Genomic DNA, 22,688 nt, shown 5'->3' on the forward strand with positions numbered 1-22,688 from the left:
AGTTAAGTAGGGTATCTCCTATTTAGTGTGTTCTGGTTTTAATAATGTAGATACGAGATTAGTTTTATTGTTCCGTTTTCCTGGTATCTACAACATTTTCAGTTATAAAAAAAAAATAATGTCTCGAAGTGTGTTCACAGGAGGTAGTCTTGCTGTTTATTGAGTAGTCTTGCATTGGTAGTAGTACCCTGCTTCTTTACATTTTATACATATTTATATTGTGTATAGGTTGGTGTGTTCCGGCGCATCATCAAATACTCAAATAAGAATCCCTGGCTCTACGGTATCTACGTGCTGCTTGTGGCCATCCCTGTAGTGTTGATCTTTACCTTCTGCTGTGCTGAAGTAAAGGTAACAAAGGGGGGGGGGGGTTCTCTAGTTTGACTCATGCTGGTGCCATTTTTGTTTCATGTCATTTGAAAGTATAATTAAGGTACACTGAAAAATAATACTATCATTTATACTCAAGCTACTGGTGATAAATTATCCACTTGAAATGTAGGCATCTCCTTAACAAGGCCTACTTATATCAGGACTCCAAGGATGCTAAACGAAAGAAGACTGATGAGCCAACTGAAGATGATCCCCATGCTGAAGAAGAAGAAGAAGGAGATGCAGCGGCAGGCAAGGCAGAGGAGGAACCCATGGTGGATGCTGCTGCTGCAAGTGAAGAGTCACCAGACAATGCAGAGAGTGATTCAGCTAAAGATGGCAAAGATGAGGAGGAGAAAGATGAAGAAGACACAGAAACCAAGAGTGATAAAGAGGTATTGTGACACTTTATCAAGATCATTTCTTGTTTTAATGCTTTAAGGTTTTAATATTTTGAGTAATATTCCTAAAGTTTTATATTCTTGTAGGAAAAAAGACACTCTTGAGGACTATAGAAAAAAATATGGCCAATAGCATACTGTCCCTATAAAGGAAGTCATTAAAAAAAAAAAAAAAAAAAAAAAAAAAAACGATCATTAACTACTGCATTGTAATTTCTACAATCACTATTCCCAGGATGAAGTAGAGCTGTGATGCATGGTAGTTTTGTAAAGATGCATTCGTGTGCAAACTGTGTTTATATATGAATGTAGTATGGCCATGTGGCAGTCTATTGTCATTCCTCCTGACTGGAAAAGGTGTTGATTGTCCCTATCCAGAAAGAGAAAGACGACTGCACAAATTACCGTGGTATTACACTGCTTAGTGTGCCGGGCAAAGTGCTTGCTCATCTGCTGCTGATGTGAATATGACCCCATCTGCTTAAGTTTCAGAGACCTCAGCAATCTGGGTTCATGCCTAGTAAGTCAACATTTGACTAGATCCTAGCTCTTTGCATCCTTGTGGAACGCCAGTGTGAGTTTCGTCAAGGGCTACTTGCATCCTATGTTGATTTCAAGAAGGCATTTGACTCGGTGGTTTGCGAGGCACTCGCATTGTTGAGATTTATGCAGGCAGGAAAAGATTTGAATCTTGGTCACTTGTGCTCCTTGTCTTACTGTATGGTTGTGAGACATGGACACTGAATAGTGACTTGGTGAGGTGTGTCAGTGCCTCTGATACCAAGTGTCTTCACAGGGTTGTGGGATATCGTTGGAATGACCATGTCAGTCCAGCGACTACTTACTGAAACTGTATCAAGGGGCTGTAACCAGATTAGTCTACAAATAACAGCTTATGTCATATGGGTATGTGGTATACCTCCCAGATGTCTATCCTGCTCATGAGGTTGTTTCTGTACGAGACAACCTTAAGTGAAGGACCAAGGGGACACCCATGTTGCTCATGGATGGGGCAAGTTGATCCGTCTCTGAAGAGGGCTACAGTGGGAAGGGCAGCTGCATGGAGGCTTGCCAGGGTTGACCAGGCAATGTTAATGTTTAAATCCACCAATGTTGTCCATGGCAACAAAAAACAGAACCCAACTTACCCTTACCCATCACCAGTGATGAAGGTGAGGGATGGTCCCATAGTCAGTTCACCCAAGTCTGAATTGTGCATTATCGGGCTCTGTCAACCTGCTGTCACGCAGCGGTGCCTGATTACATGGATAATATATGATAGTTTACACATAGGGAACAGTCATTGGTATCAATAATAGCAGGCAACAATAACAAAGTGTTAATTATAGTCAGTTTTGACTTATTAATTATTAGTACTGTCACAAAGAGCTGTTTTGTTAATTTAAAGCCTTCTATTTTCATTGGTGGCTGACAGTGGCAAGGCTGCTTCATAATTATAATCTGCAATTTTGTAAATTAACATAACAGCTGTTTGTGACAGTATTAATAATTTTCTCCTCAAAATTGATTATAAATGATGGTAGTTATTACTGTTGCCTGCATATCATTGATTCTGATGACAGTTTCCTATGCATAAGTAAAGGTGAGTGCATACGCTATAGCTGCGCGTGGCTGTGGTGCTCATCTCCGTTCTGTTGGCCCTTTGAGCCTATGGTAGGTAAGAATCAAATACCCTGGGGCATGGGCTAATGTACAATCCGGGATTGCCACAGTTTACCCCAGGTACCCACTTAATGACCAGCCCGAAAGGGAGGATGAACAGCTGGGTGAGCTGCAGTGGTGGGCACCGCTAACTGAAAAGTTGGCTTCGCTAACTGGTAATCCACTAACTAAAAAAGCTAGCTTTGCTTACACTAAACTGCAAAACTGATAAAGAAATTAGTAGAAGCTAATGCTAACTGCTAATTTTTTACATGGATTTGGCTTCAGTTTAGTATTTTGGCTCTAAAACCCTTAAAAACAGACCTAGTGATCTGAAATTTTTTTTTTATTTTTTTTTTTTTTTTACAACAAAGGAAGCAGCTCAAGGGCACAAAAAAAAAGAAACCAATAATAAAGAAAAAGCCCGCTACTCGCTGCTCCCAAAAAAGAATTAAAAGAGGTGGCCGAAAGAAAGATCAATTTCAAGAGGAGAGGTGTCCTGATACCCTCCTCTTGAAAGAGCTCAAGTCGTAGGCAGGAGGAAAAACAGATGAAGGAAGATTGTTCCAGAGGTTACTAGTGTGAGGGATGAAAGAGTGAAGATGCTGGTTAACCCTTGCATAAGGGGTTTGGACAGTGTAGGGATGAGCATGAGTAGAAAGTCGTGTGCAGTGGGGCTGCGGGAGGGGGGGAGGCATGCAGTTAGCAAGTTCAGAAGAGCAGTCAGTGTGGAAATATCAATAGAAGATAGAAAGAGAGGCAACATTGCAGCAGAATTTAAGAGGTAGAAGGCTATCAGTAGGAGGAGGAGAGCTGATGAGACGAAGAGCCTTAGACTCCACTCTGTCCAGAAGAGCCGTGTGAGTGGAGCCCCCCCACACGTGAGATGCATACTCCATACGAGGGTGGACAAGGCCCCTGTATATGGATAGCAACTGCGCGGGGGAGAACTGGCGGAGACGATACAGAATGCCCAACCTCGAGGAAGCTGATTTAGCAAGAGAGGAGATATGAAGTTTCCAGTTGAGATTTTGAGTTAAGGATAGACCAAGGATGTTTAATGTTGAAGATGGTGACAGCTGAGTGTTGTTGAAGAATAGGGGATAGGTGTTTGGAAGATTGTGTCGAGTTGATAGGTGGAGAAATTGAGTTTTTGAGGTATTGAAGGACACAAGGTTCATTCTACCCCAATCAGAAATGATAGCAAGGTCTGAGGTTAAGCGTTCTGCAGCCTCCAGTCTGGAGTCATGTACTTCCTGTTGTGATGGTCTTCTATTGAAAGTAGTTGAATAATGCAGAGTGGAGTTGTCGGCGTACGAGTGGACAGGACAGTTTGTTATGGAAAGAAGATCATTGATGAATAACAGGAAGAGAGTGGGTGATAGGACAGAGCCCTGTGGAACGCCACTGTTGATAGGTTTAGGGGAAGAGCAGTGACCGTCTACCACCGCAGAGATAGAACGGCCGGAAAGGAAACTGGAGATAAAGGAACACAGAGAGGGATAGAATCCGAAAGAGGGCAGTTTAGAAAGCAAAGACTGGTGCCAGACTCTATCGAAGTCTTTCAATATGTCTAGCGCAACAGAGAAAGTTTCACCGAAACGGCTAAGAGAAGATGACCAAGAGTCAGTTAAGAGAGCAAGAAGATCGCCAGTAGAACGCCCTTTGCGGAATCCATACTGGTGATCAAATAGAAGGTTAGAAGTGGAAAGGTGCTTTTGAATCTTCCGGTTAAGGATTGATTCAAAAGCTTTAGATAGACAGGAAAGTAAAGCTATAGGGCAGTAGTTTGAGGGATTGGAACGGTCACCCTTCTTAGGCACAGGCTGTACAAAGGCATACTTCCAGCAGGAAGGAAAGATAGATGTTGATAGGCATAGACGAAAGAGTTTGACCAGGCAGGGTGTCAGCACAGAAGCACAGTTTTCACAGCCTTCTGAGAGTTGAGGCCAGAGAGGGCATAGAAAACATCATTTGGAAGAATCTTAATAACAGGCATAAAGGAGTCAGAGGGGGGATGAGTAGGAGGAATATGCCCAGAATTGTCCAGGGTGGAGTTCTTACAGAAAGTTTGAGTGAAGAGTTCAGCCTTAGAGACAGATGAGACGGCAGTGCTGCCGTCAGGGTTAAGGAGAGGAGGGAAAGAGGAAGAAGTGAAATTGGAGGAGATATTTTGGGTTAGATGCCAGAAGTCACGGGAAGAATTAGAAGAAGCAAGGTGTTGACATTTTCTATTGATAAAAGAAGTTTTGGTTAGTCGGAGAATAGATTTGGCACGATTCCGGGCTGAAATGTAAAGGTCAAAGTTAGTGGAAGTTTGAAGGCTCTGGAACCTTTTGTGAGCTGCCTCTCTATCTTTAATAGCACGAGAACAAGTGTGATTAAACCAAGGCTTTTTAGCATGAGGAGTAGAGAAAGTACGTGGAATGTATGCCTCCATTCCAGAGACAATCACCTCTGTGATGCGCTGAGCACACACAGAGGGGTCTCTCTCCTGGAAGCAGTAATCATTCCACGGGAAATTGGAAAAGTGTCCTCAGTCGTCCCATCAAGCTGAAGCAAAATGTCAGAAGCATCGCCTCTTCGGCGGGTCCAGAAGATGTACAGGAGTGATAGAACAGGATACAGAAATAAGGTTATGATCGGAGGAGCCCAACGGAGAGAACAGTTTGACAGAGTAAGCAGAAGGATTAGAGGTAAGGAAGAGGTCTAGAATGTTGGGCCTGTCTCCAAGACGGTCGGTAATACGAGTAGGGTGCTGAACCAACTGCTCTAGGTCGTTGAGGAGAGCAAAGTTGTAGGCCTGTTCTGTTCTGGTGAGTGAAGGAGGATGAAAGCCAAAGCTGGTGGTGAACATTGAAATCTCCCAAGATGGAGATTTCAGCAAAGGTAGAGTGAGTCAAGATGTGCTCCACTTTAGAGTTCAAATAGTCAAAGAATTTTACATAGTTAGTAGAGTTAGGTGAGAGATAAACAGCACATATGTATTTAGTAATAGAATGACAATGAAGTCTTAGCCATATGGTGGAAAATTCAGGAGAGTCAAGGTCGTGGGCATGAGAGCAAGTGATGTTGTTGGATTGAAATTTAGGATAGAGATAGTAGGAGGGAACAGAGTAGAGGTTGCTGTCATTAGCCTCAGAAACCTGTGTTTAGGTGAGGAAGAGAAGGTGGGGTTTAGAGGATGTAGCTTAGATATAGAGCTTTCCAGAAAGGTACAACATGCCAAAATCAGAAGAAAAGAGAAGGAAGCCTCCAATTTATCTTATGTTTTACCTTAGATTTCCTGCAAATTTACACATTTTTTACTTTTTTCCGTAACTCTTTTATTATTATTATTTTAAGTTTATTTCTGGTCAGGTGGAAAATATTAAATTCTTGTTATTAAATCCCGAGTTCAGAGAGTTGGAAATGGAAGATGCATTACCCTAAAATACTAAGTGGAACCCCTGGAATTTTGGTGCCATGTGGCTCAACTGGTGCTGTGCCTGCCCACAGCGGACAAGAACAAGCCTGTATGAATTTTTTAGTGGACTTAAAGTTAACAGAGGAGGAACTACATTTAGCGGAAGCTAATTGGTCCGCTAACTGTTTTCAAAGTTAGTGAAAATGCTATTGAGCTAACAAAAAAGTTAGCTTCGCTAATTAGCGGTTAACGGAACCATGCCCACCACTGGTGAGCTGCAAGCCGACTGCCCAGGCCAGTATTAGAACATGGGACTGTAGAGTAGTGGTCAGGCATGCTGACCGCTAGACCAGTGTCTATCATATATTATCCTCAAAATCAGACATGCCGTGGGACAACAGGTTGTCAGGGCATGATTGTGCACATCTCAAGAGTTGGTGAACCGACTATATATAGTAGCCTCCCTCCCAATACCAATGCAGTTACTCATCGACTCCAACAATTCAGTAAATAACTATCTTTTGTTTTATTAATCTTTCTTAAATGTATGGATGGAACACATTTATTTCACTGTTTAATTTTAGAAGTATTTGGGGTCTTTTTTAACTGAATGTTTTTTTGTGACCAGAGATATACTGCATGAACTGTTTATATTATTGAGTCTGTGGCAAAGTTGATTTTGATTAATGTTGTTTCACTAAGTTGCAGTTTCCAAGAATCTATTGACAACATTACGTGAGCACTAGCTGTTTCTTTCTATTAAACTTGGATAAAAAAATCTTGAGCAATACTATAAGCAATTGGTCAGCTGGCACAGTAAGAAATTTAGTTTGTTTTTACCCTCATTTTTATAACAAAATGTGCAAGTACCTGCTGTATACAGAGATAAACTACTACACCTTGCAGAACAGCTACATAATACTCAACATCAATGAAACTGTTGACACCTTTTTTTTTTTGCCACTTCAAGGGCGGGAACATGGGCTTTATAGAGCCTGTTAGGGTCAAGCAAAGTTGTCCCTCCATTGAGGGACAATGGGCCCTTGTAGGGTGATGGTCAATGAAAAGGAGGATCCCGACAGACCGACTATTGGCCGACGTCAGCTGAGCCGACCAAGTCGGTCTGTCGACGAGGACTGACGTGTCTCAAAAGTGGTGGTGATAATAATACTGATGCTGTCTTTTCCAGGAGAGTCAACAGCGCACTTCTCCAAGGCTTCGCAAGTCCCGAAGAGAGTAAATGAATCAATGAAACTGGATTTGTTGTCAAGGACTTCAAGATTTTGAACTGGTTTGAGTGTGATGAGTAAGGAGTATTTGATTGGATTTTTATATGAGGCCTTATGATGCTAAATAGTGCAGTATGTAAGGAATTTTATGCAAATACCTCACCAAATGACTTTGGGGTAATGGAACTACCAGACATTTTGTTCAAGTTTTTGCGTCCTCAGATGCAGTGGTATTATTATAAGATATAAAAGGCTTACTTTATGATACCGAATAATGATCTTGTAACACAAGGATTATTATAACCTAGTCAGTAGAAAATTTTTGAAATGCCTTTTCTATGTACACTAATGCTAACCATGCCAAGCTCTCCACTTCAGAGCAAGTGTATACTGTGATAGTCAAACACTTCTTTCTTTCTCAAAACATTCCTCTGTCCTTCATTGGCAAAGTAATGGTTATTTGACTAATTAAGTCACATTCTCGTGTAAGAATTTTAAAGCAAGAGAAGATTTTGTTTCTAGTACCTGCTTTATTCAGAAGACGATTGTTATTGTCTGTCTTATATTTCACCGTGTGTTATGGTTGGCGTCTGGTAATCTTTGCATATCATCTTTGAAGTTGGTAAGTACTATATAATATGTTAGGTGACTAGATTTATCTGTAAATGCTGTACTTTTTTTTCTAAGTTTGAAGTTTTATGATCTTTTTAAAGAATCTGCAACCTGGTCTGTCCTGTATTATGCTAGTAGCTTTACATTCCTTTCACTTGGCAAGAAAAAGTATAAATATATACATTGATAAGGAAGTAGACATTCATTTATCGATCAAACATTCAGATACAAAGGAAAAAACTAATCACGTGGATGTGTACTTCAATGTTTTAGGGGCTGCAGGCTTGTGTGCCTCGGTCCCCAGTCCAAAGCCTGGGTACACCAGTGTTGAAATAATTGTGTTAATAAGATTTACTTAGTTTTGCATTGTTATTTTGCCTAATCAACATTAATTAAGAAATGTAGAGCATTGTCATTGTTACAAGATGTATATGTTTGTCATGCTGAGGATGGCTGATTAAGTAGTGGACATGCATTTATTGTGTGATTCTTGTTGGTAACGTGGCTGATTGTTCCCAGCTGTTGTAATGTAACACCTCAACCACCCTTCCCGTGATGCAGTATGTCTCCAATATTTATTCCTGCCTGTATGTTGTACAGAGGCTTTTACAATAAATATTTTCACTGAAGTAACTTATTATTTGTCCTTGCATATTGAGGGTGGAAAGGCTACCAAGCCCCTCATATTGCTTTTGGTGATGCAGATGTTTGGAAAACACTACATGTGGGCTTCTGGAACATCCTGCTGACAGCCTTGCCTAGTGAATGTGTAGTGCGGCGACTATGCCTGATGAACGAGCCTCCCATAACCCACTTAGCCAGTGGGGTACCTCTTTGGCCAACTCGGTAAGGAGTGGCTCTCCCATCACGCTGGTCGTGGGTTCAATCCCAGGTCCGATACCCTCTCATTGTCTTGATTAATTTCTTGTGTGTTTCGATACACGCAGAGGTCGTGTTGGAGAATAGGAAAATAGAAAAGGGAAAATAAAAAACTCGGGGCATGACAATGGTGGCATAGCGGTGGGCATCCTTTCCTGCAATTCTGTTGGGTTTCCCCGAAGGGGTAAGAGGTAGGATGGCCCATGCTCTCTGAGGGTATAAGAAAATGGGAGAGTTGGAGGTATGTCTCAGAGGGACATTGTTAACACACACAAATTAATCTGAATAGGGGGAAAGTCGTGTAGTGCGGCGACTATGCTCCCATAACCCACTTAGCCAGTGAGGTACCTCTTTGGCCAACTCGGTAAGGAGTGGCTGTCCCGTCACACTGGTCGTGGGTTCAATCCCAGGCAGCCGGTAGCCTGTCCTTGTCTTGATTAATTTCTTGTGTGTTTCAATACACGCAGAGGTTGTGTTGGAGAATAGGAAAATAGAAAATGGGAAAATAAAAAACTCCCAGGGCATGACAAATGAGCTCAGAAGGCTTGAAGGTGGATATAGTGGGAGGCCTGGCAGTGGCAAGTTCAGTAGTGGGGGTGCACTTACTACTGATTAATCATGACCAATGGTATCAGTCTTTGAAAGTATTTTAGACTCAGTCACCTCTAATCAAGTGCTGCCATTTATGGTTGGGGTTAGTACGATTGGAAGGTGTATAATGCAACTGAGGCTGAAGAACACTGGGTTTTATGTCTCTGCAGGGATGTTTAATATTTGATTCCTACACTCCTACTGATGTGTGAAACAGAAGAGCAGATGTTCTTTAGCAAACTCAACTCCATATTAGATGACTGCCCCTCAAGGGACATGCTCATTATTCTGAGCAACTTTAATTATACTACAGTAGACCTATATAACCCAAGATAGGTACAAAAGAAATTAATGATAAAAGGAATTTGCACTCAATGGAGGTGTTGATTGGGACTAGCTGGTGGGACTTTTTAGTGATGAAATCAAAGATACAAAAATATTCTGCTAAAATGCTGTTCCTGCAAGCAGAAGACAGTAAAAGTAGCTAAATGAGAACATCATTTTCTGTTAGGTGAGTTATACTCAACCCTTGAACTGAAGGACTAATAAAGGGGAGCACTTGTCCGGAACCATAAAAGTCCTGGTATCAGAAATCACTGCAGTCCGGGGGCCAGGGCCAATTACCAGATGTTTAGCGTACTCGGTCCAGGAATAGCCAATATAAGTACCTGCCCCAAACTTTTACCACACTTTGTCTAGCAAAGAAAGATTAAATAAAAAAGTTATTTCGAAACTTTCATTACATATCAAGAAAGGATACTGTCTACGGCTGTCACAAAGTGCCCACCTTTTCCTTTTCAACTCTAGGTACTTGGGCATATTATACTACTGTGAGTTATTTACTGATGAATGTTTATTTCTATAAAAATCAGATAATGAAAATATCAAACTAGTAATAAAAAACTGAATCACAACTACAAGCAGCTGCTCAGGTGATACATGTAAACAGACACACTGTTGTTATATTGGAGGAAGAATGGAAGGAGAGAGCATGACATCACAGAAGTGAAGCAGTCTTCAGCTGCCCACAAATGCAGAAGACTGGCATCATGATTCTGTGAGGAGTGGTGTCAAGAGCCCAATCCCCACAAACTCCTCACTGTGAGTGGGCTCTTGATTCCAATCATCAGATGGAATTATTCGGCCACATGGAATTACGTCTGGTTATAAATCCACGTGAGGCCAGGAAAGGATTGGCGTCATTGAAGCCAATCGTCTGCGTGTAGGGGACGGCTCGCGCCAGTCGCTTCAGGCCACGAGATAGGCAAAAGGAGTGACATCACAGACATGCTTCTATATTATTTGCCGTAACTCAACTTATCCACGAGATAGGGCATTTTGGTTAGCACCGTTAAAGACAGCAGTAATTGCAGAATTCGAATATGTTTGTGAAAACTCAATGAAACAAACTAAATAAATAGTGATGAGTTGAAGTTGAAGAATCACTTGGTAATGTTTATAACACCTTTTACATATAGCTACCATTTGCGACAGCTATGAATTGAGTACTAAAATAAACAATTCCATCTTATAGAGAAAAGCCGCCTGAACACGATGGTGTATACAGATTCTTCATAAAACGCCAACTAAGTGAAGCACGGAACTATTTATAAAAACTTTTCACCTCATCCCTCGTGAGCCCTGACGGGGGTGGGTGCGAGAGGGGTGTAATGTTCCTAGACTCTGCGGGTCGCGTTGCCATGACAACTCTCACCTCGCCTAGATATACAGATATAGATAGATAGATAGATATAGAGAAAGAGAAAGAGAGAGAGAGAGAGAGAGAGAGAGAGAGAGAGAGAGAGAGATAGCTTGATAGAGATAGATAGATAGACAGAGATATCAGGACTAGGCTACTGGCGACGTATAACCCACACACACAGACGACTGGCACCTTGATGACTGTTCTCGTGCCAATCCTTAACGCCAATCGTCAGCGTGTGTGGGGTTTCATCTATGACGCCAAGCCTTAAGGCCAGTCCACAAATGATTGTCCTCACAGAATCGTGATGCCAGTCCTCTGTGTGTGTGGGCAGCTTTATCCTTGGCTTTGCTCCACCCCCTCCCTCAAGTCCACCCATAACATTGCCCGGCTGGCCGGATGCTCGACACCCACACACCATAACATTTTGCCCTCATACCGGCTTGCTCTGCCTTTGGTTGCGCCCTCAGAGGCGGGGATGGCAGCATGACGTTTCATCGGTAAGATAAAATTATATTCGTGGTGAAACATTATATAGGAGGCAAGAAAACTGAGCTTGAAAAAGAGCGACACAGAAGAATGCGAATGATCCCTTGGTGGAAATTTCAAGGAAATCATCTGTAATTCATCTCCCATGGCTTTTACACACAAACAGGTCACATTACTGGAATGTAGAGGTCTTTAGGTACTATCAGAAGTACAATAAACAGTTATTTTGCAAAACATGTAAATTAAGAGTGTAAACCCGGGCAAGTTACTGAGTCGATTCAACCCACGGGCACTCATTTGCCTGACGTTAATTCTCATTCTCTCATTCTTTTTTTCTAATTCTCATTATCTCTCATTCTCATTACCTCTCTCTCATTCTCATTATCATTCCCCCTCATTTTCAATCTCTCTCTCTCTCTCTCTCTCTCTCTCTCTCTCTCTCTCTCTCTCTCTCTCTCTCTCTCTCTCTCTCTCTCTCTCTCTCTCTCTCTCTTTTACAGGAGTTATCTTCCATTACTTATTCCACTCTTGTAAGCCTTTTTTTCATCTCTGGTGATCAAGTCATTTCCACCACTCCACAACCATTCCTCTCCCTAAAATCATGTAACCAACCCCTCTCATTAATTGATTGGTGCCTGATCTCTATGTTGTATATTCTCCATTACTGGTTAAATATACCTCTAACAATGACATGCATGATTGTGTAACACGGTATTTGACGTCGAGTCAAATATAGACTATTATTTGCGCATGGGTAAGTTTTTCTCCTTCCTGCCCCAATACTTCCTTCTGTTTTCTCATAGTGAGTTTTGATTACATCTGAGACGCTCTACATAGAAGGCTGTGCATCCTTCTACATTAAAAGTAAGGCCATGATCAATATATAATGAATATTATACAGAGGAAATGTGAGGGATCAAGGCTGGTCTGGAACATTTAATCTCAGCTTCTATGGAATAAAAACAAGGTAATGCTGGTGTTTTTTATATGAAAACCTGTACATACATCCTTAGTGTATATACTGCAGCAGTTGAATAACTAAAAACATATGATAAGTGGAAGAAATAAGGCAGACAAGGTGATTTACTCCGACGATCTGGGAGTGAAAAAGCCAATGTTTTGAGTGGACTTGCTCACCGGCTAAGCTCTGCCCACCCCTACCCCCTATGCTTCACCCCACAGTGAAGAGCGGTGCCCGTTGAGGGCCACTCCATGTATTTTTCCGCCCCGCTCAACAAACTAATTCCTGCGCGAAGTTCGTATTTATGAAGCAAATGTCGAAAGTTGAAACAAGAATTATAGAATCATTTATCGACTCTAACCTGAGCCTCTAGGCACGGCTCCCCTGAGCCGCGCTACTGCCACATCACCCCATCACTCTCCTCAGAGGAGCTCGTAGCTCACTACTCCCCCCCCCCCTCTCTCTCTTATTTATGTTATATATAATATCTTTTGCTTGACTGTGCAGGACGCGAGTGAGACCTACGTGAGTCTTCCGTGGTGGCAGAAGGGTGAATGGTGCGGCACCATCGCATGAGCCACTTTGCCAAGTGAAATGGAAGGTTGTCTCTCCCTCAAATCCCAAGCCATTCATAACACCATGCAGTAGTATTATGAATATATGTATCCCTAAACAGTGACCACAATCCAGTCACTACTCCACAATGTCCCTTTGAGACATAACTCCACAATGTCCCTTTGAGACATGACACCAAGATTAGTGATAGGCAGTTCCACCCCAGCCAACCTCTTGATCCGCCAGCAGTGTGGGGACTTAACCTTAAGTCCCCTGGTATTCTCAATAGCAAGATTCGGCACCTCAGTCACCCATTCCTTTCATTCTAGTCTACTATCACTCCCTCATTCATTCTAACCTTTCATTTTGTCAGGTCTCCTAAGGTGGGGATACGAGAGCTTGCCACGTCCTGAAGTCAGCCCACCGCGGCGTGACCTGTGTTGACTGTTAGTTGCAGCCCCGCCAGGTGTGTTAGTGCACCACATGGTTACCACTAGCCTTACAAACATTCTCAGCACTCAATGTCTCACTGGATCGTCACTCCAAACTCGTCTGGAGAAGTCATTGCAGGTTGCACTTTTCATATCCATATTTTTTATTTTACGTGCCAGCCTAGAGCGCCGGTACCAGTAAGATGGTATTCACCCCCAGCCCGTCATGGCGCAGGCAAGTGTTTTATAGTGGCACCATCTTTTCTTGGCTCATGCTCCCTCGGAGCTCGTTCTTGATTCACTTGGACGGTTTCCTCTAGAGTCCGGGTTGATGGGTGGTCTTCAGGACAGCATGTGGGTAGTTTCAAGCCACTCGGCGGTGACTGAAAAATCCCAGGTGGTAGCAGCGGATTCGAACCCGCGTCGTCCATCAAGCAATGAATGTGGGGCACGCACGCTAACCACTCAGTCACTGCCTACCCAAATTGTGTTCCAAACCTGTTACATGGGTTACAAACTGCACCCTGAAGATTGCTGCATGTTTGATTTTTCAACATTTATTCCATACTTTGGCATGCCAGCTAATGCGCCGCGGCCAGCGTGCCTCGCCCACACAGTAGCCATTTAAATCTCCTCGCTATTGGCATTTAAATTTATGTCTGACTGAAAAAAGATCTATCAATCGAAAGCCAAAGGATAGGATGTTGCCATAGACCATATAACTCAATTTAATTTTTTGAAAATTATTTTCATATTTTCACGGAGGACTCTTCCCTTAAGTCTCGTATTCAGTTTTTGGGTCACCTTGTCGATAAAGATGGTATTCACACTGTTGATTCTAAAATCACTGTCGTCAAAGACTTTCCTACACCCAAATCTACTGACCATGTTCGCTCTTTTCTAGGCCTTGCTGGCTATTATAGAGCCTTTATCAAAAACTTTGCGTCTATCACATCCCCTCTAACACGTCTTCTAAAGAAAAATGTTCCCTTCGTTTGATACTCTCAAGCATGCTCTGACACATGCCCCGATCCTAGCGTTTCCTGACTACACCTTGCCTTTTACTATGTGCACAGATGCTTCTTCTTTTGGCATTGGTGCAGTTCTAATGCAGACTGTAGATGGACAACGTCCACATGTCATTGCTTACTCTAGCAATGTACTTCCTGATCCTGAGTCAAGGTACTCTGTAACTCACCTTGAAGCCCTAGCTGTTGTCTAGGCCCTCAAACATTTCAAGGATATTATTTTTAATTATCCTATCACAGTTTACACTGACCACACTGCAGTTACAACTCTTTTTCGGTGGCAAGAATCTCACTGGCCACCTGGCTAGGTGGTACCTCACCATCCAACAGTTCAACACAGTGATAAAGTCTCTACCGGGTAAAGTCAACACTGTTACCGACACATTGTCCCGACATATTCCTGTCATTGCAGTTTCTCAGGTCCAGAATTTCTCACTTTACGAGCTTCAGATGGCCCAACGCCATGACGCGTTGTGGTCTAAAGTCGTCTTCGGCCTCGAGTCTGGCGATGACTCCACATTACCTCATCTACCTGTGCCCCTCTCTGCCTTTTCCTTACAGGATGACATTGTTTGTCGCACAGTGGCCATTAATGGGAGAGACGTTACTCACAATGTCATCCCTACTGCTCCGGTGAAGACTATCCTGCAACTTCTCCATGACACTCCGCATGCTGGTCACCCCGGACAGGACAGAACCTTAGCTGCGGCTCGTGCTAAATATTACTGGCCTACGATGAGACTTGACACTGAAAAACATGTTGCACAGTGTCTGTCCTGTGCACAAACCAGAGATTTTACTAAGACTGTTCCAATTTTGGAATATCCACTACCTGACAGACCTTTTGATGTTGTTGGCATTGATCTGTTACAGCTCCCTTGCAGTCATCAAGGTTTGTCATACGTCCTTGTCTGCGTTGATCACTTCAGCCATTTTGTGATCTTAGCTCCATTATGCAGCAAATCTGCAACAACAGTTGTTCATGCACTTGTCTCTAATTTGATTTGTCCTTACACGTCTCCTCGTGTACTTCTGTGATAATGGGACAGAATTTAAGAATCAAATTCTTCGTGACATTTGCCAACAGTTTAAAATTAAACTAACATTCATTACTGCACATCATCCGGCATCTAACAGCATTGTTGAAAGGACCAACAGGAAAATTCTAGAGATTCTGCGTCATTATGCAGGTTGTTTTCAGGAATTTTGGGAAGACTGGCTACCCCATGTTGCTGCTTGTATTAACAACTCTGTCAATTCCTCCACGGACAAAGCGCCTCACTACATCCTGTTTGGCTATGACAAAAGACTGCCTTATGATGTCATTCTGCAGACTCCTCGCCCCCTCTATTCCTTTGACAACTACTCTCAGATGCAGCTCCACAGTTTTCAAACTATTCACGCTTCTGTGAGGGATAAGCTTAAAGCTTCCCGCAAGGAGATACTGTGTAAACAACACCTTCAAGCAAGTCCCATCACCTTTAGTGTTGGAGACACTGAGATGAAGCATGTACCTGACCGCTCTTGCAAATTGCTCCCTAAATTTTAAGGCCCTTACCTTATTACTGCAAAGATGCATGGTAATAAATTTAACATTCTTGACCCGGTCAGTCATTGTTTAGAGGTAGTCCACGCTGATAGGCTTAAGCAAGGAGGTATTAAGGGTGAAGAGGCCCACAGCCCCGAGCGTGCTGTACTGGTGAGTGAAGCCAGTTTTCGTAGTCTCAGCTGTCAAATCGGCCGCCATATTGTTCAAGCCGTGAGGTACGAATACAAGGGTGGAGCACGCCTAACATGGAGGGCGCTTGCCCTTAGAGTTAGAGTACCGCATCCATGGAGGATCGTAATATTTTTATTTTCTCTTCTTACTGTTTTCCAGCACTTTAACATGCAGGCGGATGAAATTAAAATAATTTCGTAATTTATTACTGTAAATATACTGTAACACGTAAGAAAGTACTGTACATGATATCCAAGAAGCACTGTAATGTATTCATGATCACCAAGAAATGCGGGGAGGACAATTCATCACCAAGATGTGCGGTCTCCTTTACAAATACAAGTTAGAAAAATTGTAAGCGGCAAGCATGTACTGCCAGTCTGTGTGGTCTGGCCGGCCGCTCATGGAGGTACATCCATTTGGCCACTCCTCTCCGGCTTGAACAATACAGCCGACTGACAGTTTAATGGCTTCAAACCGCGAGACTCCATGCCCCCTCCCCGGGCTTAGGCATGTGAATGTGACCCTTTCGCCTAACATTCAACCTCCTATTCCCACTTCTACCTTTGGACCTTCCATTCCTTCCCCACCTGACACTAGCTCCTCTTCCTACAGGCAGAAGTTGAGGTCTGCTAGTCGTCTTTCTTAATTTTGTATTTTCTCAGTCATTTTTTTCCTTTTGTTGTGAAGCTACCACAGATGGCAAATTACTTTTGTAATTATGTAATTTTTTTTGGTTAAAAGTTCCGCAGCCTATTGCACCGGTAGGCTTCTTCCCGGTGGGGACTGATAGTCGGCCCACCCCGTTCTGGCGCAGGCGAGTGTTTATAGTGGCGCCATCTTGTGTTGGCTCATGCTGCCCCGCAGAACTCATCTTTGAGCCTCTCTTTGGAGAGGTTGTCTAGAGCCCAGGTTGATGGATGGTCTTCAGGCCAGCATGTGGGTAGTCTTAGGCCACTCAGTGGTGACTGAAAAATCTCAGCTGTGCGGCGGCCAGGATTCGAACCCACGTCCCTCCTGGAGCTCCTGAATGCAGGGCCGTCACGCTAACCATTCAGCCACCGCCTCCCACCTAGCAATATACACCTAGTGTATATTTATGTGTATCATTTGAATGTTGCACCCTGGGTGGTGCCCCGTGCTTTTAGCGGGTAATGTGCTTTTCCCGCGTCCAGTCTCAGAGGGGAGCCTGACCACCAATCTAGGAGTGTGCACCGCTCCATCCTCGCCAGCTCCTGTATCTAATAAACTTAAGAATAGGAGCAGGGCCTATTCTTTACAACCCACCAGTAAAATATGGTGGCAGCTACACCCCCACCAGTACAATATACATACAAACTCATATATCCCAGACCAATTACAATATGGTATATTTCTAGGTACAGTGGAACCTCGGTTTTCGTGATTAATCCATTTGAAAAAGTCTGACGGAAACTGAAGCAATATTTCCCACAAAAAATAATGTAAATTCAATTAATCCGTTCCAGACCCCCCAAAATATTAACAAAACACATTTTATAGAGAATAACTATAGTTTTACATATAGAAAACAATGAGAAATAAATATAAATGACTAATGAAATGGATAAATGAACATTTAACATCATCCTTACCTTTATTGAAGAATCTTGTTGGAGTATGGAAGATGGTGAGGAGGGGAGAGGGAGGAGGAGAGGTTCAGCTGATGACATTGTTGGAACACGGTGTTGCTGCTTCCTCAATGTAAAAAGTGTATAGCTTAACAATTGAATACTTCACAGTTCTTCTACTTCCACTTATAAAGAAACAAAATGTACTTCTTATTCTGATAGCACAATTCTCACTCATACGTTTCACTTTATAGAACATATTTTATGCTGTCAATAAACGTGACACCTTGCAGAATAATATCACAACGTTAATTCACTTGAACACCAAAGTCTTATAAACGTGTTTGTATCTGTAGTTTTTTCTCGTATTCGGGTCAAAGTGAACTGAAATTCATGTATTTTATGAGAATGAGAATATTCTAGCACGTCATCGTGCATAAATGACGATATAATTCCAATTTATGTCCCAAGGGAAAGGTTCAAGGTGGGTCTGGAGGTACCTTGGAAATGTTGTTTTCCTTTGAGGATGATGTTGGGAGACAAGCATACGGCTGTGAATCACGAACGCATGGGATGCTTTGTGTGGGCACTCGATTCCAGGAAATGAGTGGCTGAGTCATGTGCGCAGGCGGATGAGTTTGGTATAGACCATTTTCAACTGTACGAAAACTGAGTGGATGTACGAAAACTGGGACAAAATTTCGACAAAAAAAGTCAGCGAAAAACGAATCGTATGAAAATTAGGGCATACAAAAACCGAGGTTGGACTGTATTTAAACAATGAGGAACTACCTAAAAGACATGGCTGTGAAAATAACCAGATTTCATCAAATAAATGATTTTAATTACTTATCATTATTACCATACTGTAGTTGCATCATTTACACAAGAAAATAATAAACTCTTACCCTATTGGTTGTAGGAGCCTAAAATGTGTTTCAAGAAAATAATGAACTATACCTCCTCATTGGTAGAAAGCCTAAATTAGCTGCTTCTATCTGCTATTAACAAAGGACCAGACAACCTGCTAAATGGTTAAGTGGACTAGCGGGTGAGGTCTGGCTGTCACAGCAGACAGCGTGGAAGAGTAAGTATAGTAACTATAGTAGTTGGCCCAGGTGGAGAGGGGTCAAACCACACCTTTAATGTTATTGACTGCTTACTAAGTATACATGTTAACAGACAGTTTTTTATGTGTCTAATTTACTTGGTAACAAGATATGCAAGGGGACACAATGGAGAAATAATACAATTATATCTTAAACAGGTTTCCATAATAATACATATATCCATATCTAAAGACACTGTAAACATGAATATGAGACTGCTTATGAAGCCTAAAGATGGACGATGTGACATTTGAAAGAGGAAAATATGTGAAGCCATCAATGAAAAATTACATAGGTTCTTGGGGAGAAAGAAAGAAGAAAAAAAAAAAAAAAAAATTCCAGAGCTGAGTACAGTTGTTATTAAGTGGAAAAAGTTGAGTTTGATGTAAGGAAGGTGATGGGACCAAATGAGTAGCTGGGTGAGTTTTGAGTGTGTGCAGAGCAACTGGAAGAACAAGTATGTGAATCCTTGAATGATGGAGAAGGCACAAGTCTGGAAGAAACCAGAGATCGTTCCTATCTACGAAGCAGCAATAAAGAAGACACCTTCAGCTACATGCTTGATCGCTAACATGTGGATAATGTAAGCCATGTGAATTTTTTAAATATGATTAGATGGGCCCAGTTCCTGGAAGAAAAGCAGTTTGGGTTCAGAGAGAGATCAAAGTGCATTTTAAACTTAATGAGCTTCTACAATAGAACTGTGGATATTGTACAGAAGGATGAGTATATTGAATCTTTGACAGTACTACACAGGATGCTCCTTTGAAAACTGAAAACCTTCGAGGGAGTGCAAGGGAAGATGTTAATATGGATGGAGAGCTATTTGCCAAAGACGGATCAGGGAAATCATAATTGACAGGGCATCCTCATAGATGATTTTGACAAACTATGCAAATCTGTCTGCAGTTGATGCAAAACTCAAGGAGCCAATAAATGGCATTAAAAGTTGTAAAGAGCTGTATGAATTGCATAAGAAGAGTAATACATAGAAATTGGTTTTTAATACAAAGAAATATCAGGTTTTAGAAATTGGAACGTGAAGAAAGACCAAGATGGAAACATAATATAGGTGGCGAGGCCTTTGGTATAGCAAAAGATGAAAGTGACCTGGGAGTAACAGTTCAGAAAACAGTATTTCCCCAAAGAAACATTACCAAGATAATTATAATTTTTTTAGGTTGCTGACAAACATAAAAGTGGCAGTTAACTAGATGGATGAGGATATGCTAAGAATGTGGATAGCATCTAAGGAAAGATTACAATTATGCAGCCATGGTGTGGTCGCCTCACTTGAAAAAAACATATACACAATTTGATTAAAGTACAAAAAATGGCAAAAAAAGTTGTATGTACCAAGCTTAAGAGAACTGCAATGCAATGCAACAGCACAGATTTATGTTACCTAAATTGCAAGAATGAAGAGGTGACTTTATCATGGTATTCAAACTAAAAGGACCCAGAGCATGTACATAGAGAAAACTTACTGGTGAAGGATAGTGGAGGGACAAGGGACCATTAATATTAATGAATGAAAATAAGATGAAAAAAAAAAAGGTAAAGAAGTTTGATTTCCTTAACAGTTATTGATACTTGGAATACTCTGGATGTGTAGACAATTATAGTTAAGAACATCCATGAATGGAAAGTATCTGTAAAGTATCTGTTTTCCATTCTTTCCAAGTTTACACAAAGTACAAATGTGTGGCAATTTTGTCATGAATATCTACTTTTGCTGCTTGAGTCATTACAGCATCACTTGGAACAGACTGTTCTTCACCTGAAGACAAGGATGCAGTTTCACTTGGACACAGGTCACGAATATGAAGTTTAGCCCTGAAAAGAAAAATAGTGTTATTGACAGTTAATCCTTGACTTCATCGACAAAAAATTCTGGTTAATTAAAATTCCACTCCACCACCTTTTTCTCTGTGCTGACCATTAGCTGTGTGTAATTCACCTCTTGGCCTGCTGCGGGCCTCTCTCGAGACAGCCAGCCGTTCCCCTACGGAAGAGCACAGAGCTCGTAGTACCGATCTTTGGGTAGGACTGAGACCACTCACACACAACACACCGCGACAACGAGGTCACAACTCCTTGCCTAACACCGCGTACCTACTCAATGCTAGGTGAACAGGGGTTACACTTGAAAGAAAATAAACCCAACTTATCTTCACCCGGCCGGGGAATTATCCCCAGTCCTTCTGGCTGTGAGCCAGATGCTCTACCCCTGAGCTACTGGGCCGTGTGTGTGTGTGTGTGTTTGTATATTTACCTAGTTGTGAAATACAGGAAAAGAGCCGTACTGGGCTCGTGCTGTCCCGTCTCCATAATGCTTATTATTCAGTTTAGCTTTAAATTCATTAATCGTTTTTGCACACACAGTCTCCTCATCAAGTCTGTTCCATGTTGTTATGCTTCTGTATGGAAAACTGTATTTCTTGATGACTCTCCTACAGTCGCTCTTCTTCAATTTCTTACCATTGCCTCTTGTCACACTTCTGTCACGTACCACCAGGTCTTCCCTGTCCAATTTCTCCAATCCCTCTTGTATCCTGTACAATGCTATTAGGTCCCCTCTAGATCTTCTTCTCTCCAGTGTTGTTAGTCCTAATTTCTCCAGTCTTTCTTCATTAGTATGTTCTCTCAGAGTTTCCAGTAATTTAGTCGCTGCTCTTTGTATTCTTTCCAACTTTCTAATTTCTTTCTTCAATCTGGGTGACCACACTATTGCTGCATATTCCAGTTTTGGACGTATCACCAAATTATTAGTTTCTTCACCATTTCTTCATCTAAATATGTAAATGCTGCTTTTATGTTTCAAATAAGATTGTATGTTTCCCCAGTTATCCAGTCTATATGTTTTCCAAAGGATAACTTGTCTGTTATGATCACTCCCAGATCTTTTTCTTCAGTTTTTTCATGATTCTTTCATTACTCAGAGAGTAGTTCCCCGATATTTGTCTACTGCTCTTACCAAACTCCATCACGCTACACTTCTCTGTATTGAATGTCATTTCCCATTTGTGTGACCATTCTCTTATTCTATCAAGATCTTGGCTCAGGGCTACACAGTCTTCTTCATTAGCCACCCTCCTCATTATTTTAGCATTATCAGCAAACATATTCATATAGCTTGTCACCCCTTCTGTCATGTTACCAATATATATTACAAACATAATTGGAGCCAACACCGATCCCTGGGGGACTCCACTAGTCACTTCCATCCAGCTTGATTTATTATTCCTAATTACTGTTCTCATTTCTCTCTTTGTCAAAAAGTCCATAATCCAATCCAATATTGAACCACCCAGACCTCCAACATGATTAAGTTTCCATATTATTCGCTTGTGTGGTACTTTATCCAACACCTTTTTTTAAGTCCAGATACACACAATCTGCGCAACTGTCCCTTTCCTGTATTATATCAATTACTCTTGAATAGAAGCTGATCAGATTAGTTACACAAGACCGTCCTCCTTTGAATCCGAATTGGCTATTTGTTAATATACTGTTTTCTTCTAAATACTCCACCCATCTGTTTTTTTATAATTTTCTCACACATCTTTGCTACTACACTTGTTAATGACACTGGCCTATAGTTCAATGGGTCTTCCTTACTTCCTCCTTTATATATTGGGATGATGTTAGTCCTCTTCCAGTCTCTTGGTACCTTCCCTTGTGCTAGTGAGACATTAATCAAATTGCTCAATTTTTCAGCTATTTGCTGGTTACACTCTTTTAGCACCCAATTTGATATACCATCCAGTCCTGCTGATTTCCTCGCATCCAATTCTTCCAATAATTTTCTAACTTCATCTGCTGATGTTTGTATTCTCTCCAGACCCATGCACTCTATTCCCCGGCACTGCATCTACACCTTCAAACTCACTCTCCCTTGTGAACACTGTTTGGAAACAATTATTCATCACTTCCACTATTTCACTTATAC

General features: G+C 41.8%; 2 protein-coding genes across 2 annotated transcripts in view; one reads left to right on the forward strand and one right to left on the reverse strand.

The window, feature by feature from the left end:
* Nucleotides 1-8,311, forward strand: part of LOC126982881 (calnexin-like) — a 43,815-nt gene extending 35,504 nt beyond the window's left edge. Inside the window, 3 exon segments of the mRNA XM_050835159.1 lie at nucleotides 229-351; nucleotides 534-767; nucleotides 7,031-8,311. Coding sequence (XP_050691116.1) covers nucleotides 229-351; nucleotides 534-767; nucleotides 7,031-7,081 — 408 coding nt within the window. The 3' untranslated portion in view covers nucleotides 7,082-8,311.
* A 10,138-nt stretch (nucleotides 8,312-18,449) lies between these two features.
* Nucleotides 18,450-22,688, reverse strand: part of LOC126982882 (protein argonaute-2-like) — an 88,665-nt gene continuing 84,426 nt past the window's right edge. The window contains exon 16 of the mRNA XM_050835160.1: nucleotides 18,450-20,572. Within this exon, the coding sequence (XP_050691117.1) occupies nucleotides 20,422-20,572 (151 nt within the window). The 3' untranslated portion in view covers nucleotides 18,450-20,421. The remainder of the gene's footprint in view (nucleotides 20,573-22,688) is intronic.

This window comes from Eriocheir sinensis, chromosome 52, assembly GCF_024679095.1.
Source record: "Eriocheir sinensis breed Jianghai 21 chromosome 52, ASM2467909v1, whole genome shotgun sequence".
NCBI lineage: Eukaryota > Metazoa > Arthropoda > Malacostraca > Decapoda > Varunidae > Eriocheir > Eriocheir sinensis.